Genomic DNA, 23,192 nt, shown 5'->3' with positions numbered 1-23,192 from the left:
TTCCTGATAAGGCGGCCGCCTTAACAACACAGGGCTGCCGCCTTAACTAGCGTCTTCAATAAATAAATAAATAAATATTATGTATGTGATATTCGCCGTATTACTCTGTCATGTTTTCTCCCTGTCATTCCAAACCGTAGCCGCTAGTCTCCCTTCTCTGTAGAACGCATAAAAAAACAAACTTTTTCAAATCGAGTTGGCCTATGCGCACAGGCGACGCGCTCATTCAGCATGAGTATTTAATATCAGGTTCCACTGCCACGCATATCTCAGAGTGACTGCAAACACAGCCTAAACCTAGCTAGATTTGACGACTCTCACAGGAATGGTTCTCCGTTGAATCTACCAAATGTGTGGGATGAGCGGCATAACACTTTTGAGCGCAAATCTTTTTTTTTTTTTTTTATCACTCGTCTATGAATGCACAGCCCACTGCATCTTGTAATTTGTTGTGACAAACACTTGTGCCATCTAGCCTACAGCTAACAACAACTTGTGACGGCTATTCATTCACGTGTTGTAAAATTCTGAAATTGTCTGAGGTTTACACAGGCTAGTTTAAACTTTAAAATGTAGCCTCTTGTCTCCCATGCCAGTTTCATTCATCCCGACCGGGCGGGACGCACGTTTCCGTTTTGTAGAAATAATTCCTGAATGTTTTTGTTCAGAGCTGAACATGCAACTGTATTTGACAGATGACAGATTTGGTTGCTAGTGACAAAATATTAGCGTTCAATGCGGTACGATCTCGCTAATTATGTTTTAAAAAGCATTAAAAACGTTCCTGCTCTCTTAGGCTATTATGAGCAACAGGCACGCACAATATACAGCTTCAATCAAAGAATTGCAGCTTTAGGCTACTAAATCACAATTCATTAACTTTACCATACAGTCGCAATGTTACATTTTCATACAGTTTCATCTTTATTTCATGGTATATTCTAAAATATCCACCATTACAAATATTCTTGGTTTTAATAGAATATTATAATATTGACTGGCTTTAAAATATATCCTATGGTGCTATGCTGAGCAGTGCAAAGGTTTTGAAAGATACAAAAGGCCCTGTATTGGAGTTGTAAACTTACACTTTTAAGGTATAATATTGTCTAAATTGTGTTAATGATGTTTAATTGGTTGCTGATACAATTAAATTTGATACAATGAATGTGAAATCCAGGTATATTGCTGTCATTAGTGTCACAATTCAACATTTTCAACATTAATGAAATGCTGACAGCCTACTAAATTTTTACTTCAGCTGACCTCCTTGTCTTAAAGCAAATCAGAAAAGAAGTGATTTAGACAAGTGTGTGCTAGACTGCTCTTGTAGCCAACAATCCCCTCTCTACCCTTTGGGAATTGAACTGTTATATGATCCTTGGTGATGTAAATTATGAAAACCTCTTTCTTTGGTTGGTCTTGATGCGGCCTTGACTCCTTTAAGACTCGGTCTCGACTCAGACTTGCCTCCTAAAAGACTCGGTCGTTGTCAAACCAACAGTCTCAACCCCCCCCCCCCCCCCCCCCCCCCCCCCATCGTAGGGCAGTGGCGGCGATGCGGCGGGGACGCTACGGCGACGCCCCCTTCCCCTGGACAGACACCACCTTAACTAACAAATTTTCTGGGGGAAACCCTGTTGACTCTGACTCGGCGTTGAATAACTGAAAGTGCAGAAGGACGTGGGTCTTCTCCAGCTCCAGTAAACTCTACGGAAGAAGACATCTAAACAACAATGTCTCCTTTGCTGTGCACTCCTTCCACAGCCAACATTTCAGGTGAAAGCAACATTGTATTCAGAAATTTGACTCCACTGCAACTCAAAGGGCAGCAGTGACCCCCCCCTCACCAGACATCCCCTCCCCCAACTGAAAGGAGTGGAAATGGACTCCCTGGCACAAGAAAGCCACCCTGATGCGGTGGCGCAGCGGGCAAGGCAGCAGATGGGCAGCACGCCAATACAGCACAATGTGTCACTGGGGGAAAGCATTCATCCTTTAATCTGACGCCGATGATCAGGTCTCCTAAGGGCGCTGCGGTGTCGAATGGAGAGGGGCACATTCCGGAACTTTCTGGTGTTGTTGGCGCGTCGCTGTGGCAACCTCAGGTGATTCCAGGCCTGGGGGGAGGGGGGGTGCCCCCCTCGAGTTACGCCATTAAATATTCAGCCCTGTACTCTTGCATAATTTACCCCCGTCAACACACACAGGGAAATGACTGAGCTAAAATAAGACAGACGGAAGACGAGGAGAGGTAGGGGTGTGTGTGTGTGTGTGTGCGTGTGTGTGGGTGGGTGTGTGTGTGCGCTTCATGACATGAGATCATATTGAGATGCTGTAGGCACCTGGCATGTTTTTGTAAGTGTGTTTATGTGTGTGTAAAAGGGCCCAATTCAGTGTGATGACAAGTTCGGAATGAGAGTGATCATGTTGCATCTCCTTGCCTTCCATCAGACTACTGTTTGTGTGAATCAGACAGAGGTGAAAATACAGTTAGTCTGTTTAGAGTCTTTGTGTGTGTGTGTGTGTGTGTGTGTGTGTGTGTGTGTGTGTGTGTGTGTATGACTTGTGTAAGAGAACCTTGGTGGATAGCAGCTGAAGCCAGCTCACGTTCCTCAAGTTCTTTGTGTAATGTGTATGTGTGCAGTGTGCGTGCAAGCGATCCATCCTCAGCATGAGAAGACCAGTGAAGTGCATTTATGCTAAACACTAACATGCTCCTCATCAGCTCCTCTGCGTGACTGGCCTCCAGGACCTCCGTCCTGAGAGCTAACAGAACAAGCATCATACTTTGATCATACTGATGAGCAGACAGGCTTTGGCCCGAGCTAGGAGCTAAGAGAGCATGCTCACTTTTGGAGATCTCTTCACGCCCTGATGGCAAGAGGCGATGGAAGCATGAACTAGTCTCACACTGAGAAAAAAAAACAGGCCATCAAATGTTGGAAAGTCTAAAAAAGGAAAAAAAAAAAAAAAAAAAAAGAGAGCACAGACCTCCGCCAAGCAAAAACATAACCGCCTCCTGAATCCAGACGGTGATACGGATCACTCCCAAAATGTAATGGTTTCTTCCTTGGGTCAATTCAGACCTTTCCTGATCGAAATTCATTCATAACTTTGGAAGTTATCTTGCTAACAAACAGACAGACAAACAAACCCTGATAATAAGGGGATAAACATAACCTCCTTGGCGAAGGTAATAAACCTCTCAGGACCGCACAAGGCAAAAGTGAAAACCCAGAGAGAAGAGCAGAGATCTGACTATGCTAGATGGCTCTAGCCTAGAGAGACTCACATCCACCGGGTTCCCTGCATACGGCACAGCTGAGTGTGAATTAAAGAGAGTGGTCATGTTTTATGATATTCTTGAGAATTCAATGGCAGACAATTCTCTTGTGCCCATGTGGGTGAATGTTGGTGTCTCTGTGCACTTTGTGTGTGTGTGTGTGTGTGTGTGTGTGTGTGTGTGTGTGTGTGTGTGTGTGTGGGACATCAAGGCGCTAGTGAGAAGAAGTGATATGACTTCCAAACATCTCCACCTCCCCCGACACAGCAGTTCTCTTACCCCGACCAGCCATCTAGCTAGGAGACAGAACTAAAACCAGCCAGTCAGATAATCACCAGCCAGTAACTCTTCACATTTGTCTAGGCATGGAGTGAGACACCTACAAGGAGGAGGATTCATCAGCTGGTCAACATCTTCAAGCAATTCCAGTGAGCTCAGGTGGCCATTGGACATACTACAAAGAGGAGGACATTTTGTCCATCAATACAAAACATTTCAGAACTGTCCAATTCATTACTGCTGCTATTTTCAGCTTTTAAAAGTTCATCATAACATCCATCAACTTGGGCAATGGGAGTCCATCCACTCATAGCAGAATCCTTTGTGAAGAAACATGGGGTATGAATGTTTTTAAACCTATAACCAAAGACTCTAGGGCAGAGCTCTATTCTAGAATCTTTGCTACAACTCTATCGGGTTCCTTTTGGCCAGCTGCACAGGGACACACTCACAGATCTCGCCCCTGGCCCTTGTTGGCTTGAGGGCAGGTAGCCAGCTTTCCTTGACCTCAGTCTCCGCTGTGGGATACACACTGCTCAACGACCTTATCTTACCAGCCGTCTGGCGCGCAGGCCCTGTTTAAGGTGACGTGGTTATGCCCTGCTTGTGTGTGTGTGTGTGTGTGTGTGTGTGTGTGTGTGTGTGTGTGTGTGTTTATGTGTGCGAGAGAGAGAATAAAAGGACACAAATGTGTGTGTGTGTGTGTGTGTGTGTGTGTGTGTGTGTGTGTGTGTGTGTGTGTGTGGGATCTTGCATAACAAATATGAATAACCTCTGCTGGGCCATAAATGTATACATCTGCATCTTCCAACATCTTGTCCGCGTGGTTGTATACATGCTGCTCACCGCATAACCAGTATTGAGTGCGCGTAAGTGTGTGTGTGCGTGAATATGTGTGTGCATGGGTGTGTGTGAATATGTGTGTGTTGGAGTGTGTGCATTCATAGGGCTCCTGTGCCCAAAAAACAGCAACAAAAGGAACCCCAGCGCTACAGTAGCTCTGATTCACGAGTTCTGCCTGGAACATGTGAGGGGCTGTGCGGGTACTAGAGTGCCTCTGCTGATGCCCCTGTGAGGGGCTGTGCGGGTACTAGAGTGCCTCTGCTGATGCCCCTGTGAGGGGCGGTGTGGGTAATAGAGTGCCTCTGCTGATGCCCCTGTGAGGGGTGATGTGGCTACTAGAGTGCCTCTGCTGATGCCCCTGTGAGGGGCGGTGTGGGTAATAGAGTGCCTCTGCTGATGCCCCTGTGGGGGCTGTGTGGGTACTAGAGTGCCTCTGCTGATGCCCCTGTGAGGGGCGGTGTGGGTACTAGAGTGCCTCTGCTGATGCCCCTGTGGGGGCTGTGTGGGTACTAGAGTGCCTCTGCTGATGCCCCTGTGAGGGGCGGTGTGGGTACTAGAGTGCCTCTGCTGATGCCCCTGTGAGGGGCGGTGTGGGTAATAGAGTGCCTCTGCTGATGCCCCTGTGGGGGCTGTGTGGGTACTAGAGTGCCTCTGCTGATGCCCCTGTGAGGGGCTGTGTGGGTACTAGAGTGCCTCTGCTGATACCCCTGTAAGGGGCTGTGCGGGTACTAGAGTGCCTCTGCTGATGCCCCTGTGAGGGGCGGTGTGGGTACTGGGTACCATATTCATGACGCCCACGCACTCGCTACCACACTTTCTTTTTCCTTCTTGCTCTCTCTCTCTCTATGTCTCTCTCTCTCTCTATGTCTCTCTCTCTGTGTGTCTCTCTCTGTGTCTCTCTCTCTGTGTCTCTCGCTCTGTGTCTCTCTCTCTGTGTCTCTCTCTCTCTGTGTCTCTCTCTGTCTCTCTCTCACCATCTCTCTCTCTCTCTCTCTCTCTCTCTCTGTCTCTGTCTCTCTCTCTCTCTCTCTCTCTGATTCTATGTCTCTCTTCCTGATGCAGACAGTCAGCTCCAAGCTTGGGCTTGGCAGTCCTTTCCAGAGCTGTTGAAGCTGCCTGTTACGTAATGGAGCGTGCGTGAGTGTGAGTGTGAGTGTGAGTGTGAGTGTGTGTGTGTGTGTGTGTGTGTGTGTGTGTGTGTGTGTGTGTGTGTGTGTTACTGCAAGCTGTAAGCACTCAGCACACCCCCTCCCCCTCTGCCCGGCAACACCAGAGCAGCAAGAGCAACACTCACACATTTCTCTGCATTACGACACAAGAGGAGGATACATACGGGTGTGCGCGCGCGCACACACACACACACACACACACACAGATATCGAGGTCTGCAAAACTTACTGTTGATATTTCCATATACTGTATGATAAGCAGATCAAGTTGGATGCCAGGCCTATTACACCCTTACACACACTAACCCTAGACAATAGCAATAGACTCTGTATCAGGCCGTCTCCACATATGACATGAGGCTGAACTCACACATATGGGCCACTCACATCAGATGGTGAGTCAATGCACACATGTCTGAGTCCTACCAGGACCACATGTACAGTACAGTAGACACGGGTGCATTGTTGTTTTGTTTTATCTTCAAATGCACACTTACACAAACTAGCACTAAACACTTCCCTGACATGAATGATTCTATGATCTTGACCTTGCATTACATTGTAAAGCAGTAACTGCAGTTTGATGCCAAAGTGAACGAGTGTAGTCTGGCCGGCTATACTGATCCTAGCAACTTATATAACACCATTGCATGGCTGGCACAAGGTTGATGTAAGAGCTCCATGTTTTCAAATTAAACTACCCTTTATTCATGCAGCCTCTAATTTGACAAGGTAACACAGCCCAGGGCCATAGCCCATGCTTGCATATAGTTCACGCTGAACGCCACAGTGAGCCATCTTAAAGCTATTAATGGGTAAACATTTCAAACGACTAAAGAACTGCAATGGGCTGGCTGCCTAGATTGAGGAATTAAAAACAATATGACTTATTTGTGAACGGATGCGCTCAGTCAAAGATGCATGATCCTGCTACTGCCAGAAGATCCCAGGTTTAAACCGTGCTGGAAGATTCAACCACAATTAAGATAATCCCTCTTAACTTTAGCCATGTGAGCACGTCATTCATGGTAATGACCTGGCTGAACCAACCAACTGTTCAAATGGCAACACTGTCACACGGATGTAAACAAAGTGATCAAAAGTAGCCACAAAAGCCAGTGTGTCCATATCGCTCTGATACTAAATACGCACATCGCTGGGATAACGGCACAGGCAGGCACAACATTTATCTTGGATATACCATGACCTTGATTGAATCTACTGTCTCACGGATAGCTAGTGTGCATAACTAAGACTAGAAGACAGGCTAACTTTGAGACTTATGAGCTGATGGAGGTATACCCTAGGCCTGTGATGAAGAAGCATGCAAATGCACACACGCCTACACTAACATATCTTCTCTTACTCATTCCATGCAATCCAACGATCTTTGATGTGCCATCTATGGATATATCCTCACGTTAGCAGCATGCTCAATAGCCAGATACCCAACCCACAAGACAGAGGCTACCCATGTGTATGAGACTAATTTCCGCGACTGCCTAATTGCGGGTTGGGGGAAGTTGGTCATCACATCTTGGTAAAGTCAGTGCTGCTTTGCCAACATAGGCCACCCATGCGTTCTCGAAGAAAACAAGTTTATAGGGTACTTTGCTCTCTCAGCCTGTGGCCTTACCTCCTCCAAAACGCCGACCGTGTTCCTGCAGCTCTGCAGCCGTGTGGTGAAACTGGATGTCGTAGGAGAGTTGTAATCCTCCGTCGTCTCGGCGAGAAACTCGGATACCGATATCTGATCCGGCATCCTGCAGTTAGGTGTTGTCCAAACAGAAAATATGGAAATTGTGCTCAAAGAATCGAAAGCATGAAAAGGGCTAAGTTATGGGTTGAATGGCGCGGTGGGCTATATAACGGTATGCCTAATCTTTAGACACGCAGCGAGGCAAGGCAGCAGTTGGCGAAAACAGTACGCTACACTCCGCCGTTTGTCGATTCTCTTGAAATACTTCACAAGTTCAACTCCTCGGGCTAAACGTTTCCCTTGAGGAAGGGATGACGGGCTCACCCTTCCCAAGCTTTTGGGTCCCTTAACTCTGACTTTGTTCAATCACGAGGTTTTAAATATTATCCAAACGGTTCCAATGCAAGCTGTAAAATGGAATAGCGGATGCCCTCATAACGTTTTCCAGGCGATGGCAAAGTCCGACACCTTGGTGTTATTTGGTGGAGAAAATATCTCTGCTATAGCCTATTTGCGATTATCTTTAGTATGTCACTGTTCTGATTTGAGCTCAGCTTTTGGCTCCCTCTATATCTCTTTAAAATACGCAGCGCTGTTTCTGACATTCGTTCACACTCTCCCTCTCTGTATCTCTATCACTCTGTGGAAACTCACCCACCCACAATGACGGAGACAAACAAGGAAGAACTCTGCGCATGCTTCGGATCTTGAGCATTTGCTAAAGCCAAAGAGCGGGCATTTGGTGGTGGTGGCAGCCTAACAGGGATTTGGGTATTCCACACTAGACCTAAATTAATGTATCCTTTCTATACCTATACTAGTCTACTGTAGGCCTATAAAATCAATGAATAATAACATTAAAGATAATTCGTCTAATAGCCTACCCTAGCTCTTGTTTTTATTATTATTATTATTATTATTATTAAGAGATAGCCTATAAGGAAAGGGCAAAAAAACCTAATAGACCATCATAATTATTGTTTCATAGGCTTAATGTCTATCACCATTTGTCTATCAAGTTATTTGTCCAGTTTGGTGTATTCGTCAACTGCTGAAACAGAAACGCTTTACGCAGTAGCCTATCAACTTACTGTGTAGACCTATTCTGCGATGTAACAAGTGCGTATCCTACAGGCAAAACTCTGAAATGCAGTCCCTGTTAATCCAAGACTACCATGTTTTCTAGATTTGTGAGGGTAGGCTATTGAAATATTCCATTAAAATCTAGTGTAGGCAGGGTAGGCTACTGTGCATAATTAGGCTATGTGTCGATATAGAACTGTAGGCTAATATCAAATGGTAAACAATGTGCCACGCTCATCTTTGTAACTGGACAACCAAGCTGCCTCTTACCGGTTCCATAAAGAATCTTTTGAGGAAAAACTTGACAGGCGGGAAGCCGAGGATCTCATGACAGACAGTCACTTTGTAACCTAAATGAAATAAATAAAATCACATGGTGTTATGTCAATTGAGCTGGCTCTGACGGAGAGACAGGATGGCACAAAGTGGTTGCGCCGCGCGTCACCTTCCTTTGAACAAAAAACACTTTAACTACGCAGGCAAACTTAGCACAATAATAACACAGGTCTGTCTCTTAGAAACTTGTGATGATTGTCGGCTATGCGTGAGGAAGGTTAAGGTCCCTAGTCCCCACTTCCAAATCATGTGTCTTCTAAACCTGAACATAGGCTGATCTAAATAGGCTACCTTTACAGTGACGCGTCAGATCACATGCTGTTACAAAAGATTACAAAATGTAGCTGAATGTGTTTGCCATTATTTTTGACTGACTCACCCCGACAGATGAAAGTCTTAGTCGAATGCTGTGTAGCCACAAATCCCAAAAAAACTGTAATCCAAGTGGTTTCCAGCGGTCCTCATGTTAACTTCATTTCGCCCGGATTTTCTAATCCAATGTGCAAGGTAAACTGACGATTTACAGCCTTTTGGAAAATGTGTTACATTCTCCAACTAGTCCCGTGAACAGATCCTCGACAAGGCTTTGAGGAGAGGGGAGACGGTAGTCTACCATGTGAGTAGAGAAAAAAAAAACTGGCCCGTTACAATGGGACAGGGTCTAAAAGCTGAGAGGACAGGAACTGAGGAAATCCAGAAGCCTTCAAACAGGAAATATGAGATTTGGGTAAACACTGCGAGCAAGTGGTGCTTCCTCGGGAGCCCCTGTGGCATGCGACCAACCCCAATCTTGAGAATGGAAGTGGAGGCGCTCCGAAAAGTTTGTATTTGCTTAAGGCTGTTGCTGCATGCCAACTTTTGGTTAATCTTCATGTCAAGATTAATTACATTTCTTCAAATGTTTTGAGGAAAATTCAAAGTACTCTATCAACATCTCATGTTTTCTGGGAAAAAGAATGTTAAAGAAAACCAGTCTGTAAATCAATGTAGCTTGTAGGCTACTGATTAAAACCCACCTTTTCCAAAATAGTTTATGGACTATGTATGCATATGCCTTGTACTACCAGTACACTAGCCTATAAAATGTATTCTTATTGCTATTATTAATTAGTTGCAGAATATTACATTCTGTATGACATGTAAGATCATCACTGAATGATGGTAGGTATGGGGGGTCCCAAAACGTTTACATATTCTGTACTTTTAGAATTTGTAGTGCTTTGTTCAGACACACACTCGACCCCCCCCCCCCCCCCCCCCCCCCTTTAAAAAAACGTAATTGCGTAATTCCTAGCCTCCCCTGTCCCCCTCCCCCTCAAGAATGCTTGGAATCTACCCCAACTGCAGGGTTCCCTGTTCATGACATCTCCAGTCAGGCTCATCTCTTTCTTTCGGCTGACATGCAGGAGAGCACAAGTTCCCATGCCACCCTCGGCTGTCGCTTGTTTCCAAAGGGTTTCCAATAACTTGTGTCTTGACATGTCTTTGAAAACCTGAAAGCAACGCTTTGCATATACAGTAGTTGTGAGTTACTGACTCAGAAATGTGTTGCCTTGCCTTGCCACAGAACTTTGACATAATGTACTTTTCTGTACATTATGTCATGAAAGCCAACCTCACTAAAACACCATAATACTAAGGTACTATCTTACCGTTTTATTGGCTGTCCTCAATTAGCAGTGACAAATTAGGAGTCATAAACCAGGCTCTCAGCCATCATACTGTATGTTCATTGACAGTCTGCTGCCAGACAGTGTCTTATTACGTTATTGATAATGTACAGTATATTCATGAAATACATTATCGTAATTCCTCAGGGACGTAGAGAAGTGAAAGAGAAATAAGCTATTGAGAGCTGGGCTTTTTCCATCCAATATCACTGACCAGCTCTTAAATATTGAAAAGCACTCATGAAAAGGGTCATGTTGCCAATCAGAGTGCTTTTGTATCGATTTCCTCCCCAGTGACTGAATGTCTCCAGTTGGCCTGGCAAATCATTGTGTATTTATAGCGAGGAGTTATGAATCACTGCTAAAAGCATTGGCCTTAACTGATCTTTCTTCCTGACTGGGTGGGGGCTACACACACACACAGACGTGTCCACTGTAAAAAGAGGATTGGATCTCAGGCTCAAAGTGCAATGCATAGCTATCAAATACCAATGAAAGATTGTTACAGTATTCTAACAGTGTTATTAACATATCGCCAATACAATAAACTTGGTAGCCTACTGCATGTATTTTTTTCGAGAAAAAGTAACACTATGTATGGCCCTTATTTGATGCCAATGGCCAGTGACAAAACCTGCAATGGCTGCAAGTGTTATAGAGTAGTAGGCTCTCTCACTCTTCACAGATGCAAGGGCAAACCATGATGAGACCATTTTAATTTGAGCAAATAGGTTAAGAAGACCAAAGATCTTACCAAGGAAATCAAGAATTCTCGCGAGAGCACCATTTGAATTTGCTCAGCGAGTCACTCTGGCAATCAGGAATGATGGTCATTACCCATGTCCTTGGAGCCGACCTGCACCAATCACATCGGTGTATCTGATATAGGCTGTTATTGATTTGGATTGGAATCCCAAATGCAGCACAAAAGTCAGGCATCTTTTGAACTGCTTATAGGATGCGATTAGAGTTTACTTGAACGTCAAATGACTGAACAAAGATGGCGGCGGCATTGGCCCATTCTGAGGCGTCATCTAGTTATGATATCTACATCCACTTATAACACAATAAACAGGAAAATTACCGTTGGTAGGTTCAACACCTTTTTATATGGTCAGTGTTCAACACAAGAATTTGACACAAGTGTCCATCTAGTGGTGACAGGGTGTCACAACAACATTCCTCCTGACTCATCTCACCTGCTCCAAGCTCAGAGGCCCACCTAGCTCAGGTGGGTGGCTGGGAGCGTACAGTATGTGCACATGAAGAGATGTCGCTTGAAAGAAATCATTATAAAAAAAACTAAAACAGACTGGAATTGCAAATTGTCAAGACATCCTTCTGGAGAAATGTCCTTTGGACTGATGGGACAAAACGTATTGGCAACAAGAAGCTTATCGGCAAGTCACATCAGCTCTATGTGTCAAAAAAAAAACACCATATCTATTTTTTAAAAAAAGATAGAGATAGAGAAAAAATGTTGAAAAATGATCTTTTGCAGTGTCTATACAGGGCACAATGAATTCTCAAGACTAGAAGGCTTCCTGGAGCAAAACATACATCCGAGTGTCAGGCAGCTCAGTATCAGTCGCAGGTACAGTAATGAGTCCTCCAACGCTCAATGGTGTTTTTTGCCCCCAACGGCACCTTCCAGGCAGCACAGCCTAAAAGGCACTACCTTTACCCTATTCCTTTCCTAACCCCTCAACCCTCATCCTACCCCTAAACCTAGGGGAGTAGTGCCTTGAAGGCAGCGCTGCCTAGAAGGCACCATTGAGGGCAAATAATACCAAAGACCTCCTCCAACAGGATAACGGCCCAAGACACACCCAAAAAACACATAGGAATTGCTAAGGAATAAACAGTGGACTATTCTGCCTTTCTTGAGTCCAGGCATATTACCATTGAATATCTCTAGGAGGAGCAAAAAAATGCAATCTGCAGAGGGCATCTTTCAAACTTGAGACGGCTGGAGCTGTTTGTTCAGGAAGAGTGGGCAAGATCACCTGTTGACAGATGCACAGTCACAGTCTCATTCAGAGTTAGAGTTTTTGTTGGGAAATATTACCTCTAAAGGTTGTGCAACACACTATTCAGTGAAGGGTACCACCATTTTTATCATTGTCCCATGCCATTTTAATTTGTTTTATTATTTAAAAAATTCTGTTGAATGGTGAGTCAAAATAGAGGTCTAATATGCATTAAGCATGTATGCCTTGTGGCACTGTCACGGGGAAATGACACGTCAATAAAGATTAACTAATTAAATTAATTAAATGTAAATAATAAAGATTCATTAATTAAATGTGTGAATGTAATAAACTGCAGGGTCCATCTATTTCTGGAAAAGTGTTCCATCAGATCCACAGCAGTTTTGATCCCACTGCTTGCATATGTCAGGACATACCCATCCTTTAGTCAGGCCATAACAAGACTCCATCTCTTCCAGGATTTGGGAAAAAAGCAGGACAACTTTACAGTAAAACAATTGCAAGGCGTCTGCTAAGCAACTATAACTATAACCATAACCATAACCATAACCATAACCATAGCCATAGCCATAGCCATAGCCATAGCCATAGCCATAGCCATAGCCATAACCATAACCATAACCATAACCATAACCATTACCATAACCATAACCATAACTATAACTATAACCATAACCATAACCATAACCATAACCATAACTATATCCATAGCCATAGCCATAGCCATAACCATAACTATAACCATAGCCATAGCCATAGCCATAGCCATAACCATAACCATAACTATAACTATAACCATAGCCATAGCCATACGCATAACCATAACCATAACCATAACCATAACCATAACCATAACCACATAATTGTGCTGACCATAATACCTCACACCAGTGGTTCTCAGACTCTTCACAATAATGAGTGCCATCTCAGAGAACAATTGCCTCTCCAAGTACCACCATCATGACTGACATTGAAATAGGGTAACGTAGGCCAATTTAACTACCTAGTTTACAGTGAAAGTACTGGTTTGCATCTTTTTTTTTTCAAGACTAAAAATAATTTCAATTCAATTTCAGTGATAGCAAGTTTAATGATTTATTATTATTATTATTATTATTATTATTATTAGTAGTAGTAGTAGTAGTAGTAGTAGTAGTAGGCCTACATTATTACATAGATTCAAACTGTAGTAGTTTGGGAACTGAATGAATCAATCACCCTTTCTCAAAATGAACAGATCCAGACCCAGTCAGGAAGCAGGGTCTCCTCTGACCTGCAGGAGGCATCCGATGCTCTCGGAGGGCACAGCGTAACCCTGGAGAATGGCACACACAGAGGGACATCAAAGAAGTAGCAAGCTCCCACACACACTGTCTTCATTTGCAGTTTGAACTTTATTTTGCAACGTTTCAGTCAGATGACCATCATCAGGCAATTCCATCTGGCTGAAATGAGCAAATAAAGTTCAAACTGCAAATGAAGACAGTGTGCAGGAGCTTGCCACTCCTTTGATGTTCTCCGACGCAGATGTGCGAAAGTACTCAGCGTTCTCACACACACATTCTCACACACGTTCTCACACACAGAGGGACAGAATGAATAATGATTAGAGGCATGTTGGGCCGCTTCTTTGATTGAACTTGGGAAAAGGTGCAAGGAGCCCACAGGGATCAAAGTACTGACATGATCTTCTATATTCACTGCAGTCCGATAGGCCTTGCAGGCCAGTCAAGTTCATCCATTCCACACCAAACTCATCCATGTCTTTATGGACCTTGCTTTGTGCACTGGTGCACAGTCAAGGAAGAACAGGAAGGGGCCATCCCCGAGCTGGGCTTGGCCTCTTCCAGTGAAAGGAACTCTGAATGCTTCAGCAATAACCAAGAGATCTTGGACAATTCCATGCTCCCAACTTTGTGGAACAATTTGGAATGTCTGTCTGTGTGCTTGTGTGTTGCACATCGGTCAAACCGTTCTTCCGATTGTTGAAAGTGTGCATTTGTTGTGAAAGGCCTGCATGTGCAAAGCATGTCTTATCGGTGAGGTACAGCACAGAAATGATATTGCAAAGGTGACTTTGCAAAGAGGAAAGTGTTCTTGCCCAAGGCTCTTGGGCCGCTACTGAAGATGTGCTCTGGGGCCCCTCTGACCAGGCAGCAAATTTACGAATCCTACTATGGCCACGCCAAGTCCCGCCCTATGACGCGCTATGCCGCCCTCTGATTGGCTGAGCTCAATGACACTCACGCTGTGCTGGGTTAGGATAGGGTTAGGGTTTGGGTTAGGGTTAGGGCGCCAATCAGAGGGCGGCATAGCGCGTCATAGGGCGGGACTTGGCGTGGCCATAGTAGGATTCGTAATATCGCGACCAGGCACAGGGGGGCAAGATGGAGACCCTGCCTGCACCCAGTAGAATAAAGTAGATGGGCTTGGTAGAACTGTATTATGAAAGATTCAATGCAAGCAGACAGAGGCAGATTTTAAAGAAAAGACATTTATTAGCTAACAACAGTTTCAAAACTACGGGCCCGAAGGCCAGTATGATGTACCACTTAAGGCATTGCGCCCTCTCTTGATTGTCTCAAGAAGAAAGCAAAAGGTCAAAAAGGCAGTTGCTTAGTTGCAAACAGTGCGTACATCCAAGTAAAGGTGCAGGAGCCAAAAAGTTAAGATCCAAAAAAAAAAAGTAAAAGGTCCGCACACTTGCTCTCACTTAGTTTACTTTATTTAAGACAAGTTACGTTTCGAGCCGCATGGCTCTTCTTCAGAGCCAAGTCTGAAGTCTACAGTCTGCGGCTCGAAACGTAGCTTGTCTTAAATAAAGTAAACTAAGTGAGAGCAAGTGTGCAAAAAGGCAGTTGCATCATCAAATGATCAAAAGGTCACAAGGGCAGTCGGTTGACTAGGTTTTGGTGTGCTCAAAGGCTGGGGTCGTTTAACCCATTTTAGATGGTGACAATTGTTGACAACTATACTCTTACAGCTGATAAAACAGATATCATTTCACTAAATCAGCAATTCATTACACTGATGGAAAGTTATTACGTTGGTGGGTGTTACACAACCCCTCAAGAATTTGGGAGGCCCAAAAGTATTTTTATGTCATGGGGCCCAAATTCTCCAGCAGCATCTGATCAATAATGAGCTTTTTTTTTAAATGTGACCACCTATTTTTGAATGTGATATCTTGACTGACAAAGTATGTGAGACAGCAAGGGTGTAGGGAATAGGTTATGGGCATCATTGCTGCTTGCCAGAGTGACTCACTGAGCAAATTCAAATTGTGCTCTTGCGAGAACTCTTTTTTAGATTTAAAGTCTAAATAGCCTGTAATTTATACTATTTGACAACAAGTTATGTTTGGGCCATGCTTAGATAATATCCATCTCAACATTAAATATCCATGCTATATAATATTAATATAACTTAATTTCCAGTGCAGGTTAGCTAAGTGCATCTCCACTGAATTTCAGCATAGCATTTCTACTGGTATGTACCTCATTGGTGGCCCCGTTACATCTTTATTGTATTAAACCATTAGCTTTCTCATTGGTCTTGACCTGTCAGAGGTAGCCTAGGACTATCTGCAACTATGTCACCTGAAGGTTTGTTGAGGCAAGGATAATTGTCTTGTTGGCTACTTTTTTACTTTTTTTCCAATTGTTTACACACAATTTTGAACATTTTTTTCCAAATAAACACAATTATCCAAACACCACATTACATTTGCATAATTCCTAGATTGTTTGCAAAATGACACACCTCAGTCAAAACATACACACTTCAGTCAAAACATATTTGCGAAAATGCTATTACTGTAGTTTTCATTTAACCAACACAGTCCTCAAGGATCAGACACTATTGCAGTTTCCCACCTCTTCAGGGTGGCCTATTTAAACCTGTGACGTTACTGTACCTTTTTTAGTTCCTTTTTTGGTTCCTTATTTATCTATTGCCTTTTTCTTTTATTATTTCCTTCTCTTTTTTATTCTCTTTTAAAACGTGTATCTAATGCCATGACTTTTACTCTGCTTATTTGTATTTTATTATGTATTGTAAGCACGTTGTGATTTTATCTGTGAAAAGCGCTATACAAACAAAACACTTACTTGCCTTGTACAGACAGGCATGAATAAAGATCAAGAAATATTTCCTAACTCTTTCAACTCTGGATGTTGACATTCTGAAAGGGTACATGTTGTGAAAGATCTGCAATGTCTTATCTGTGAGGTGCAGCAATGAAGCAAAGATATCTGAAAGAAGAATCTCTTTTGTGCTTTTGTGTATGTGTGCTTCTCTGTCTGTGAGTTTGTCGAGTGTGTGTGTGTGCCTGAGTGTGTGTGCCTGTACTGTATTTTTATATGTGTTTGTGCATGCACGTACACTAAATGTACACATATATTCATTAATTGTATGGTCCCCCAAGAACCAAATTACACACAACTTGGCATACATTCAGAGGGTGTCATAATGATCCTACACTTACTGTACCTACAATTTCGTGCAGTTTTGAACCTGTCAACCAAAAATATACCTGTGATTACAATGCCTCATTATAGACTATATGCAAGGTGGTGTAGTGGGGGTGGCGCTGGTCGGAGGGGGGCCCCAACTTCATAATCCAGCTTTGGGGGGCCCAGCTTGCAAAAGGTTGAGAACCCCTGGGAAAGACAAAGGAGAGATCTCATTTTGAACACTTGTTTCCCATGGAAATAAACAGTCCCAAGTTTTCAAGCTTCCAGCTTTTTAAAAGCAGTGAAGATCCAAAAATTACAGGATCAGAATAAGTTATTAACTGTCGGCAAGGTTAACTTTATAATAAGGAGAAATCTGCAATAAATACTGTTGTACTTTATGTCAAGTTACTGTCAGTGAAGTATTTGTTTGTATAGCAAATTCAAAAACATCAGAAGAGTAAAAGTTCTTTTCAGCCTTGGTCCTCCCATTACAGTGAGTGAAATCCGATGACCAAAATGATGACGAAAAAGACCCCTCCCAAATCCCCTTGATGAAATGACTTATAAGGACACACATACAAAGCACCTCTTCACTCCACAAGTGTGCAAGTGTGCTTTGCAGTTGTCTTTGGAGGTGAGTATCAGCTGTGCATCTCTCACATATTTATTTATTTAATTGATGTTGGTGATTGTGGGGAATTAAATATGAAGTCCATGATTCTAAACTCTGATTTGTCAAACTCAACGAATTGTTCCTTATCTATCTGTTTGTTCAGTATTTAAACTGAAAAAAAAACACGGTGTGTCTGGAGAGGAGATGGTTGGCTGTTGTTGAGATAATATTTATCAGGGTTAAATGTTTTTAATATGTCTCGTCCTTTCAAGAGACAGCAACTTGAAGAATGGTCCGCAAACTGGTTCTGGTAATTGCGGTGAGTTGGTATATTTTGTTGATCAAGTTGAATTTAGTGTTTTGATACAACAAAATACCAGAACTGATCGCTGTGACACCACCATTAGATATTATGCCAGCAGATATCTTTGCCATGACAACATGCATGCAGCAGCTGAGTGATCATTTCTGACAGAATCATTTGCATCACTTTCAAATTACTTTATTGTTTACATACTGTATTCAAATGTCAAGGTAATTTTAAGGTCAATTTGCAAATTATGACACATATTTTTATACACATTTTCACTTCTATGAATAGTGATCTGCAATATAAGTTAAATCTTTATTTTTCTCACAGCTCTTTCTCCTGGTGGGGGAACTTGCTGGGGAACTGTCAGATGAAGATGGCGTCATCCTGTCTGAACGTAACAACATCCCAGCAGGTGAGAGATTCAAAGATTGAATAAAAAGAATATTTAAGAATATATTAAGACATTTTATAGTTATGGTATGAATGCAATAAGTACAAATGCACTTTTATATAAATAAGTCATCCAGTTTGTATTTCAATCAAATGTGTATTTTGTTTCAGCCAATCCAAACTAACCATGTCAGAGCACTACATTACTAATGTGCAACAGTGCTTTTAAAATGAGTGAATCACGCTCTTATTCAAGAAAATGTCAGCTGATGTCTAAGAGTTTTTTCCATACAAATGAACAAGAGAAATAACTGAGGATGTGTAATAAAATGAAAACAACAATGGTGTAAAATCACTGATCTGTTTCGTAATGCAGAGGAGCTGGGACCTGGTGAAGCAATCGAGCGCAACAAGCGCGCACCTTGGACCGACTTTTTAAGAAACCGTTTAAGAAATTGAAGAGACGGTTCAAGAGCAGACCGAGTGGTGGAGATGAGGGGTGGTGGAGATGACAGCTGTGAACAGGAAGAGTATAGCACCCCTCATGTCACGGCATGCGTTGCTCAATGGTGTTTTTTGCCCCCAACAGCGCCTTCCAGGCAGCACAGCCTAAAAGGCACTACCTTTACCCTATTCCTAACCTTCACCCCCTCAACCCTCATCCTACCCCTAAACTGAGGGGAGTAGTGCCTTGAGGCCAGCGCTGCCTGTAAGGCACCATTGAGGGCAAATAATACCAAAGACCGCATGCGTTCCCTCCCTCACGCTCAAGCTGACTGAGAGGCTGCAAGGCTCCTCACCTCAACAAGGAGTGAGAGTCAGTCATATGAGCGCAATGCCACTTGGTCTCTCCTTTTTTGTGACGAAATAAATATCTTCTACAGCATTTACCTCTTAGTGCTCTCCTTTCATAATTTTCTTTAAAAACATACATTGCCCTTTCCCTTCACTTTCACGTTCTTGCATCTGTCTCTACTTTTGACCTCCTGCTCCTGTAGGTTACAGTTTTTTCCAATCGTTTACACACTAGAATTAAGATTATAAGACAGTTAACAAAACTTAACACTTAAGAAGCAAAACACCTGCGCAAACAGTAAGCACAAATTCAGCTTCACACTTTTTGCAAAACATTACACACCGTGAATGTCAAAACGTAAAACACATTTTCACACCTTATACACAGATAAAGATTGTAAGGTACTTCCTTCTCATTACAAAGCCCTGGCTTGCCAATGTCCACACTAATGAACAAATTGAATAATCACATCAACCAGGTGTGTAAGCACACATGTAAGCACACAAACTGCCCATATGAAAACATAAAAAACGTATACTGCCAGCATGTATTTTTCTTTACAAAACTTGTATGATTTACTCTTGAAAGTGGCCCCTTACTCGTTTTCCTCATACAACGTCATATATAGCCCTTACAGGTTACAATGTTTTATATGTTTCAGGTTACACAGATTACTGTAAGCAAGGATCTTTATAATGGTTTCACTGTCATATAAAAACCTGATAGATTTGTGTGTGTGTGTGTGTGTGTGTGTGTGTGTGTGTGTGTGTGTGTGTGTGTGTGTGTGTGTGTGTGTATGCGTGTGTGTGTGTGTTGCACATCTGTCGAACCGTTCCTCTGATTGATTTCAAACTTGGCAGTAGTCTTGCTACGGGCAAAAGTATAAGTGCAGTGCCAAGTTTTATGTTGTTTAAGTGATGCAAAAAATATTGATAAATACTAGATCACATAAAGTACCGTATTTTCCGGTCTTTCCGGGGTCCTTATATATACGTTCTCACACACAGAGGGACAGAATGAATAATGATTAGAGGCATGTTGGGCCGCTTCTTTGATTGAACTTGGGAAAAGGTGCAAGGAGCCCACAGGGATCAAAGTACTGACATGATCGTCTATATTCACTGCAGTCCGATAGGCCTTGCAGGCCAGTCAAGTTCATCCATTCCACACCAAACTCTGTCATCTATGTCTTTATGGACCTTGCTTTGTGCACTGGTGCACAGTCAAGGTGGAACAGGAAGGGGCCATCCCCGAGCTGGGCTTGGCCTCTTCCAGTGAAAGGAACTCTGAATGCTTCAGCAATCCAAGAGATCTTGGACAATTCCATGCTCCCAACTTTGTGGAACAATTTGGAGTGTCTGTCTGTGTGTTTGTGTGTTGCACATCGGTCAAACTGTTTTTCCGATTGTTGAAAGTGTACATTTGTTGTGAAAGGCCTGCATGTGCAAAGCATGTCTTATCTGTGAGGTACAGCACAGAAATGATATTGCAAAGGTGACTTTGCAAAGAGGAAAGTGTTCTTGCCCAAGGCTCTTGGGCCGCTACTGAAGATGTGCTCTGGAGCCCCTCTGACCTGGCACAGGGGGCAAGATGGTGACCCTGCCTGCACCCAGTAGAATAAAGTAGATGGGCTTGGGGTCAAGGCCTTGACAATGTTTGAAAATATACATAAACAGACATAGGTAATTAAAAGTTGTTTTATTGATAATATTGCTATTCTCCCTATTTTGTAATTGTTCACTGTTAATTTAATTTGTATTGTTATTTATTTGTATGTCGCTTTGGACAAAGGCGTCTGCTAAATCACCATAACCATAACCAAAAGTGTTTGAATTACAGTATTTGTATATGTTCTGTTAGGGAAGGCAATATAACTACTTTTTCAGCCATCACTGAAGCACAATTGATAAGCATTGACACATTCAAGCCTCTCTCTTTTTTAAAATGTTGTCTCTGAGTTACTGTAAAGCTATACAGTTATTGTGAACAATTTATAACAATTAACCTTGATCCATGTCTTAAACTATTGGGTCTTTGAATGTGAGGGAATTGGACCTGTGAAATCCTTGAAAAGTCATTGAACTTTAGGAAGGTGTGGGAACATTGGGTCAGATTACATCTCTTTCACAGTGTACATGGTTCAAACTGAGGTCAACATGCTGTAACAGACTCTATCTGAAGTACCACTTTCATCTGTTTTTCCTGTATAGAATAGAATAGAATAGAATATACAGTGCCTATAGAAAGTTATCATACCCTTTTGAAATAGTTACTTTTTTTGTCTTACAGCCTGAAATCAAAACCCATTTAAAAAAAAATCTTTTCCAGTTTTATTAACAAATTTAGCTGTACAACATCAAAATAATGAAAAAAAAGTAAACAGTTCTGAAAATTAATAAAAAATGAAAAACTAGAATAACAGGGTTGGAAAAGTCATCATACCCCTGACTTAATACTTTGTAAAGCTTCCTTTTGCTTTCATTACAGCCATCAATCTGTTTGGATATGTCTCTATTATAGCTTTGCACACCTAGATAGGGGAATATTTGCCCAATTTTCCGTACAGAAATGTTAAAATTTAGTCAAATTCTATAGGGAATGGCGATGGACTGCTCTCTTCAAGTCAATCCACATATTTTCTATAGGATTTAAGTCAGGGCTCTGACTTTGCCACTCAAGGATATTCACCATCCTATCCTTAAGCCACTGCTTTGTTCTTTTGGCAGTATGTTTAGGATTATTGTCGTGTTGGAAGGCGAATGACCTCCCCATCCTCAGCTGTCTAGGAGAGGGACGCAGGTTTTCCTTAAGAATGTGGGTGTACTTGGCAGCATCCATTTTCCCTTCTATCCTGACCAATTGCCCAGTTCCCGCTGAAAAGAAACATCCCCACAACATAATGTTGCCCCCACCATGCTTCACACTAGGTATGGTGTGTTTTGGGTGGTGTACTGTGTTGGTTTTCGCCAAACATTGCGCTTGGAGTTCAGTGCAAAAACACATCTGGAATATTCTGCTACCATGTGGAAAAAGCTTATATGGTCAGATGAGACTAAGATCGAACTTTTTGGAGACTAAGATTGAAGTTTTTGGACTGAGCTCCAGGCGCTAACCAAACACAGTATACACACCCAAACACACCCAAAACACACCATACCTACTTTGAAGCATGGTGGGGGCAACATTATGTTTTGGGGATGTTTCTCTTCAGCGGGGACTGGGCAATTGGTCAGGATAGAAGGGAAAACGGATGCTGCCAAGTACACCAAAATTCTTGAGGAAAACCTGCGTCCCTCTCCTAAACAGCTGAGGATGGGGAGGTCATTCGCCTTCCAACACGACAAAAATCCTAAACATACTGCCAAAAGAACAAAGCAGTGGCTTAAGGATAGGATGGTGAATATCCTTGAGTGGCAAAGTCAGAGCCCTGACTTAAATCCTATAGAAAATATGTGGATTGACTTGAAGAGAGCAGTCCATCGCCATTCCCTACAGAATTGGACTAAATTGTAACAATTCTGCACGGAAAATTGGGCAAATATTCCCCTGTCTAGGTGTGCAAAGCTATAATAGAGACATATCCAAACAGATTGATGGCTGTAATGAAAGCAAAAGGAAGCTTTACAAAGTATTAAGTCAGGGGTATGATGACTTTCCCAACCCTGTTATTCTAGTTTTTAATTTTTTATTAATTTTCAGAACTGTTGACTTTTGTTTCATTATTTTGATGTTGTACAGCTACATTTGTAAATAAAACTGGAAAAGATTTTTTTTAAAATGGGTTTTGATTTCAGGCTGTAAGACAAAAAAAGGAACTATTTCAAAAGGGTATGATAACTTTCTATAGGCACTGTATACTTTTTTGATCCCGTGAGGGAATAGTGAGATAGTACCGGTAAATTACTGTGAGATAGTACCAGTAAATTACTGTGAAAGTCATGCAATTAGTAGCCAGCAATTTACAGTAAATTCACAGTGAAACATTTTACAATACCATATTACCGTAACTGCCCCCATGAATTAACCTCATAGCTGAAGAAATTTAGCAAAATCAATGTATTATCTGCGGCTACTAGTCGGGAAATTACGGTAGAACATGATAAACATTTTAAGCTTTTTTAAAAGCAATTCTGACAACAATTCTAGGAAAAAAGTATTCTAATTAATGTGACGTTGTCAAGAGGAAAGGAGAAGTTGAGTGGACCTCCCATCTGATGCTGGCTACTTTATAAGTGCATGAGTGCACCAACCACCTCAGAGCCTATTT

The 23,192-nt window shown here is 42.5% G+C and overlaps 1 protein-coding gene and 1 long non-coding RNA gene across 2 annotated transcripts in view; one reads left to right on the top strand and one right to left on the bottom strand.

Moving 5' to 3' along the window:
- asap1b (ArfGAP with SH3 domain, ankyrin repeat and PH domain 1b) overlaps positions 1-9,203 on the bottom strand; it is an 87,435-nt gene extending 78,232 nt beyond the window's left edge. Inside the window, exons 1-3 of the mRNA XM_062521248.1 lie at positions 9,075-9,203; positions 8,630-8,709; positions 7,214-7,340 (exon numbers count right to left, since the gene is read on the bottom strand). Of these exons, the coding sequence (XP_062377232.1) occupies positions 7,214-7,340; positions 8,630-8,688 (186 nt within the window). The 5' untranslated portion in view covers positions 8,689-8,709; positions 9,075-9,203. The remainder of the gene's footprint in view (positions 1-7,213; positions 7,341-8,629; positions 8,710-9,074) is intronic.
- Positions 9,204-17,401: 8,198 nt separating this feature from the next.
- Positions 17,402-19,019, top strand: LOC134066094 (uncharacterized). Its single transcript, XR_009936372.1, has 4 exons — positions 17,402-17,447; positions 17,699-17,745; positions 18,067-18,151; positions 18,506-19,019. It is a non-coding gene; the product is annotated as an uncharacterized LOC134066094 (long non-coding RNA).
- Positions 19,020-23,192: the final 4,173 nt, after the last annotated feature.

Source organism: Sardina pilchardus, chromosome 19, assembly GCF_963854185.1.
Source record: "Sardina pilchardus chromosome 19, fSarPil1.1, whole genome shotgun sequence".
Lineage (NCBI taxonomy): Eukaryota > Metazoa > Chordata > Actinopteri > Clupeiformes > Clupeidae > Sardina > Sardina pilchardus.
The sequence above is the reverse complement of the archived record's forward strand: the minus strand, read 5'-3'. Positions and strand labels throughout refer to the sequence as shown.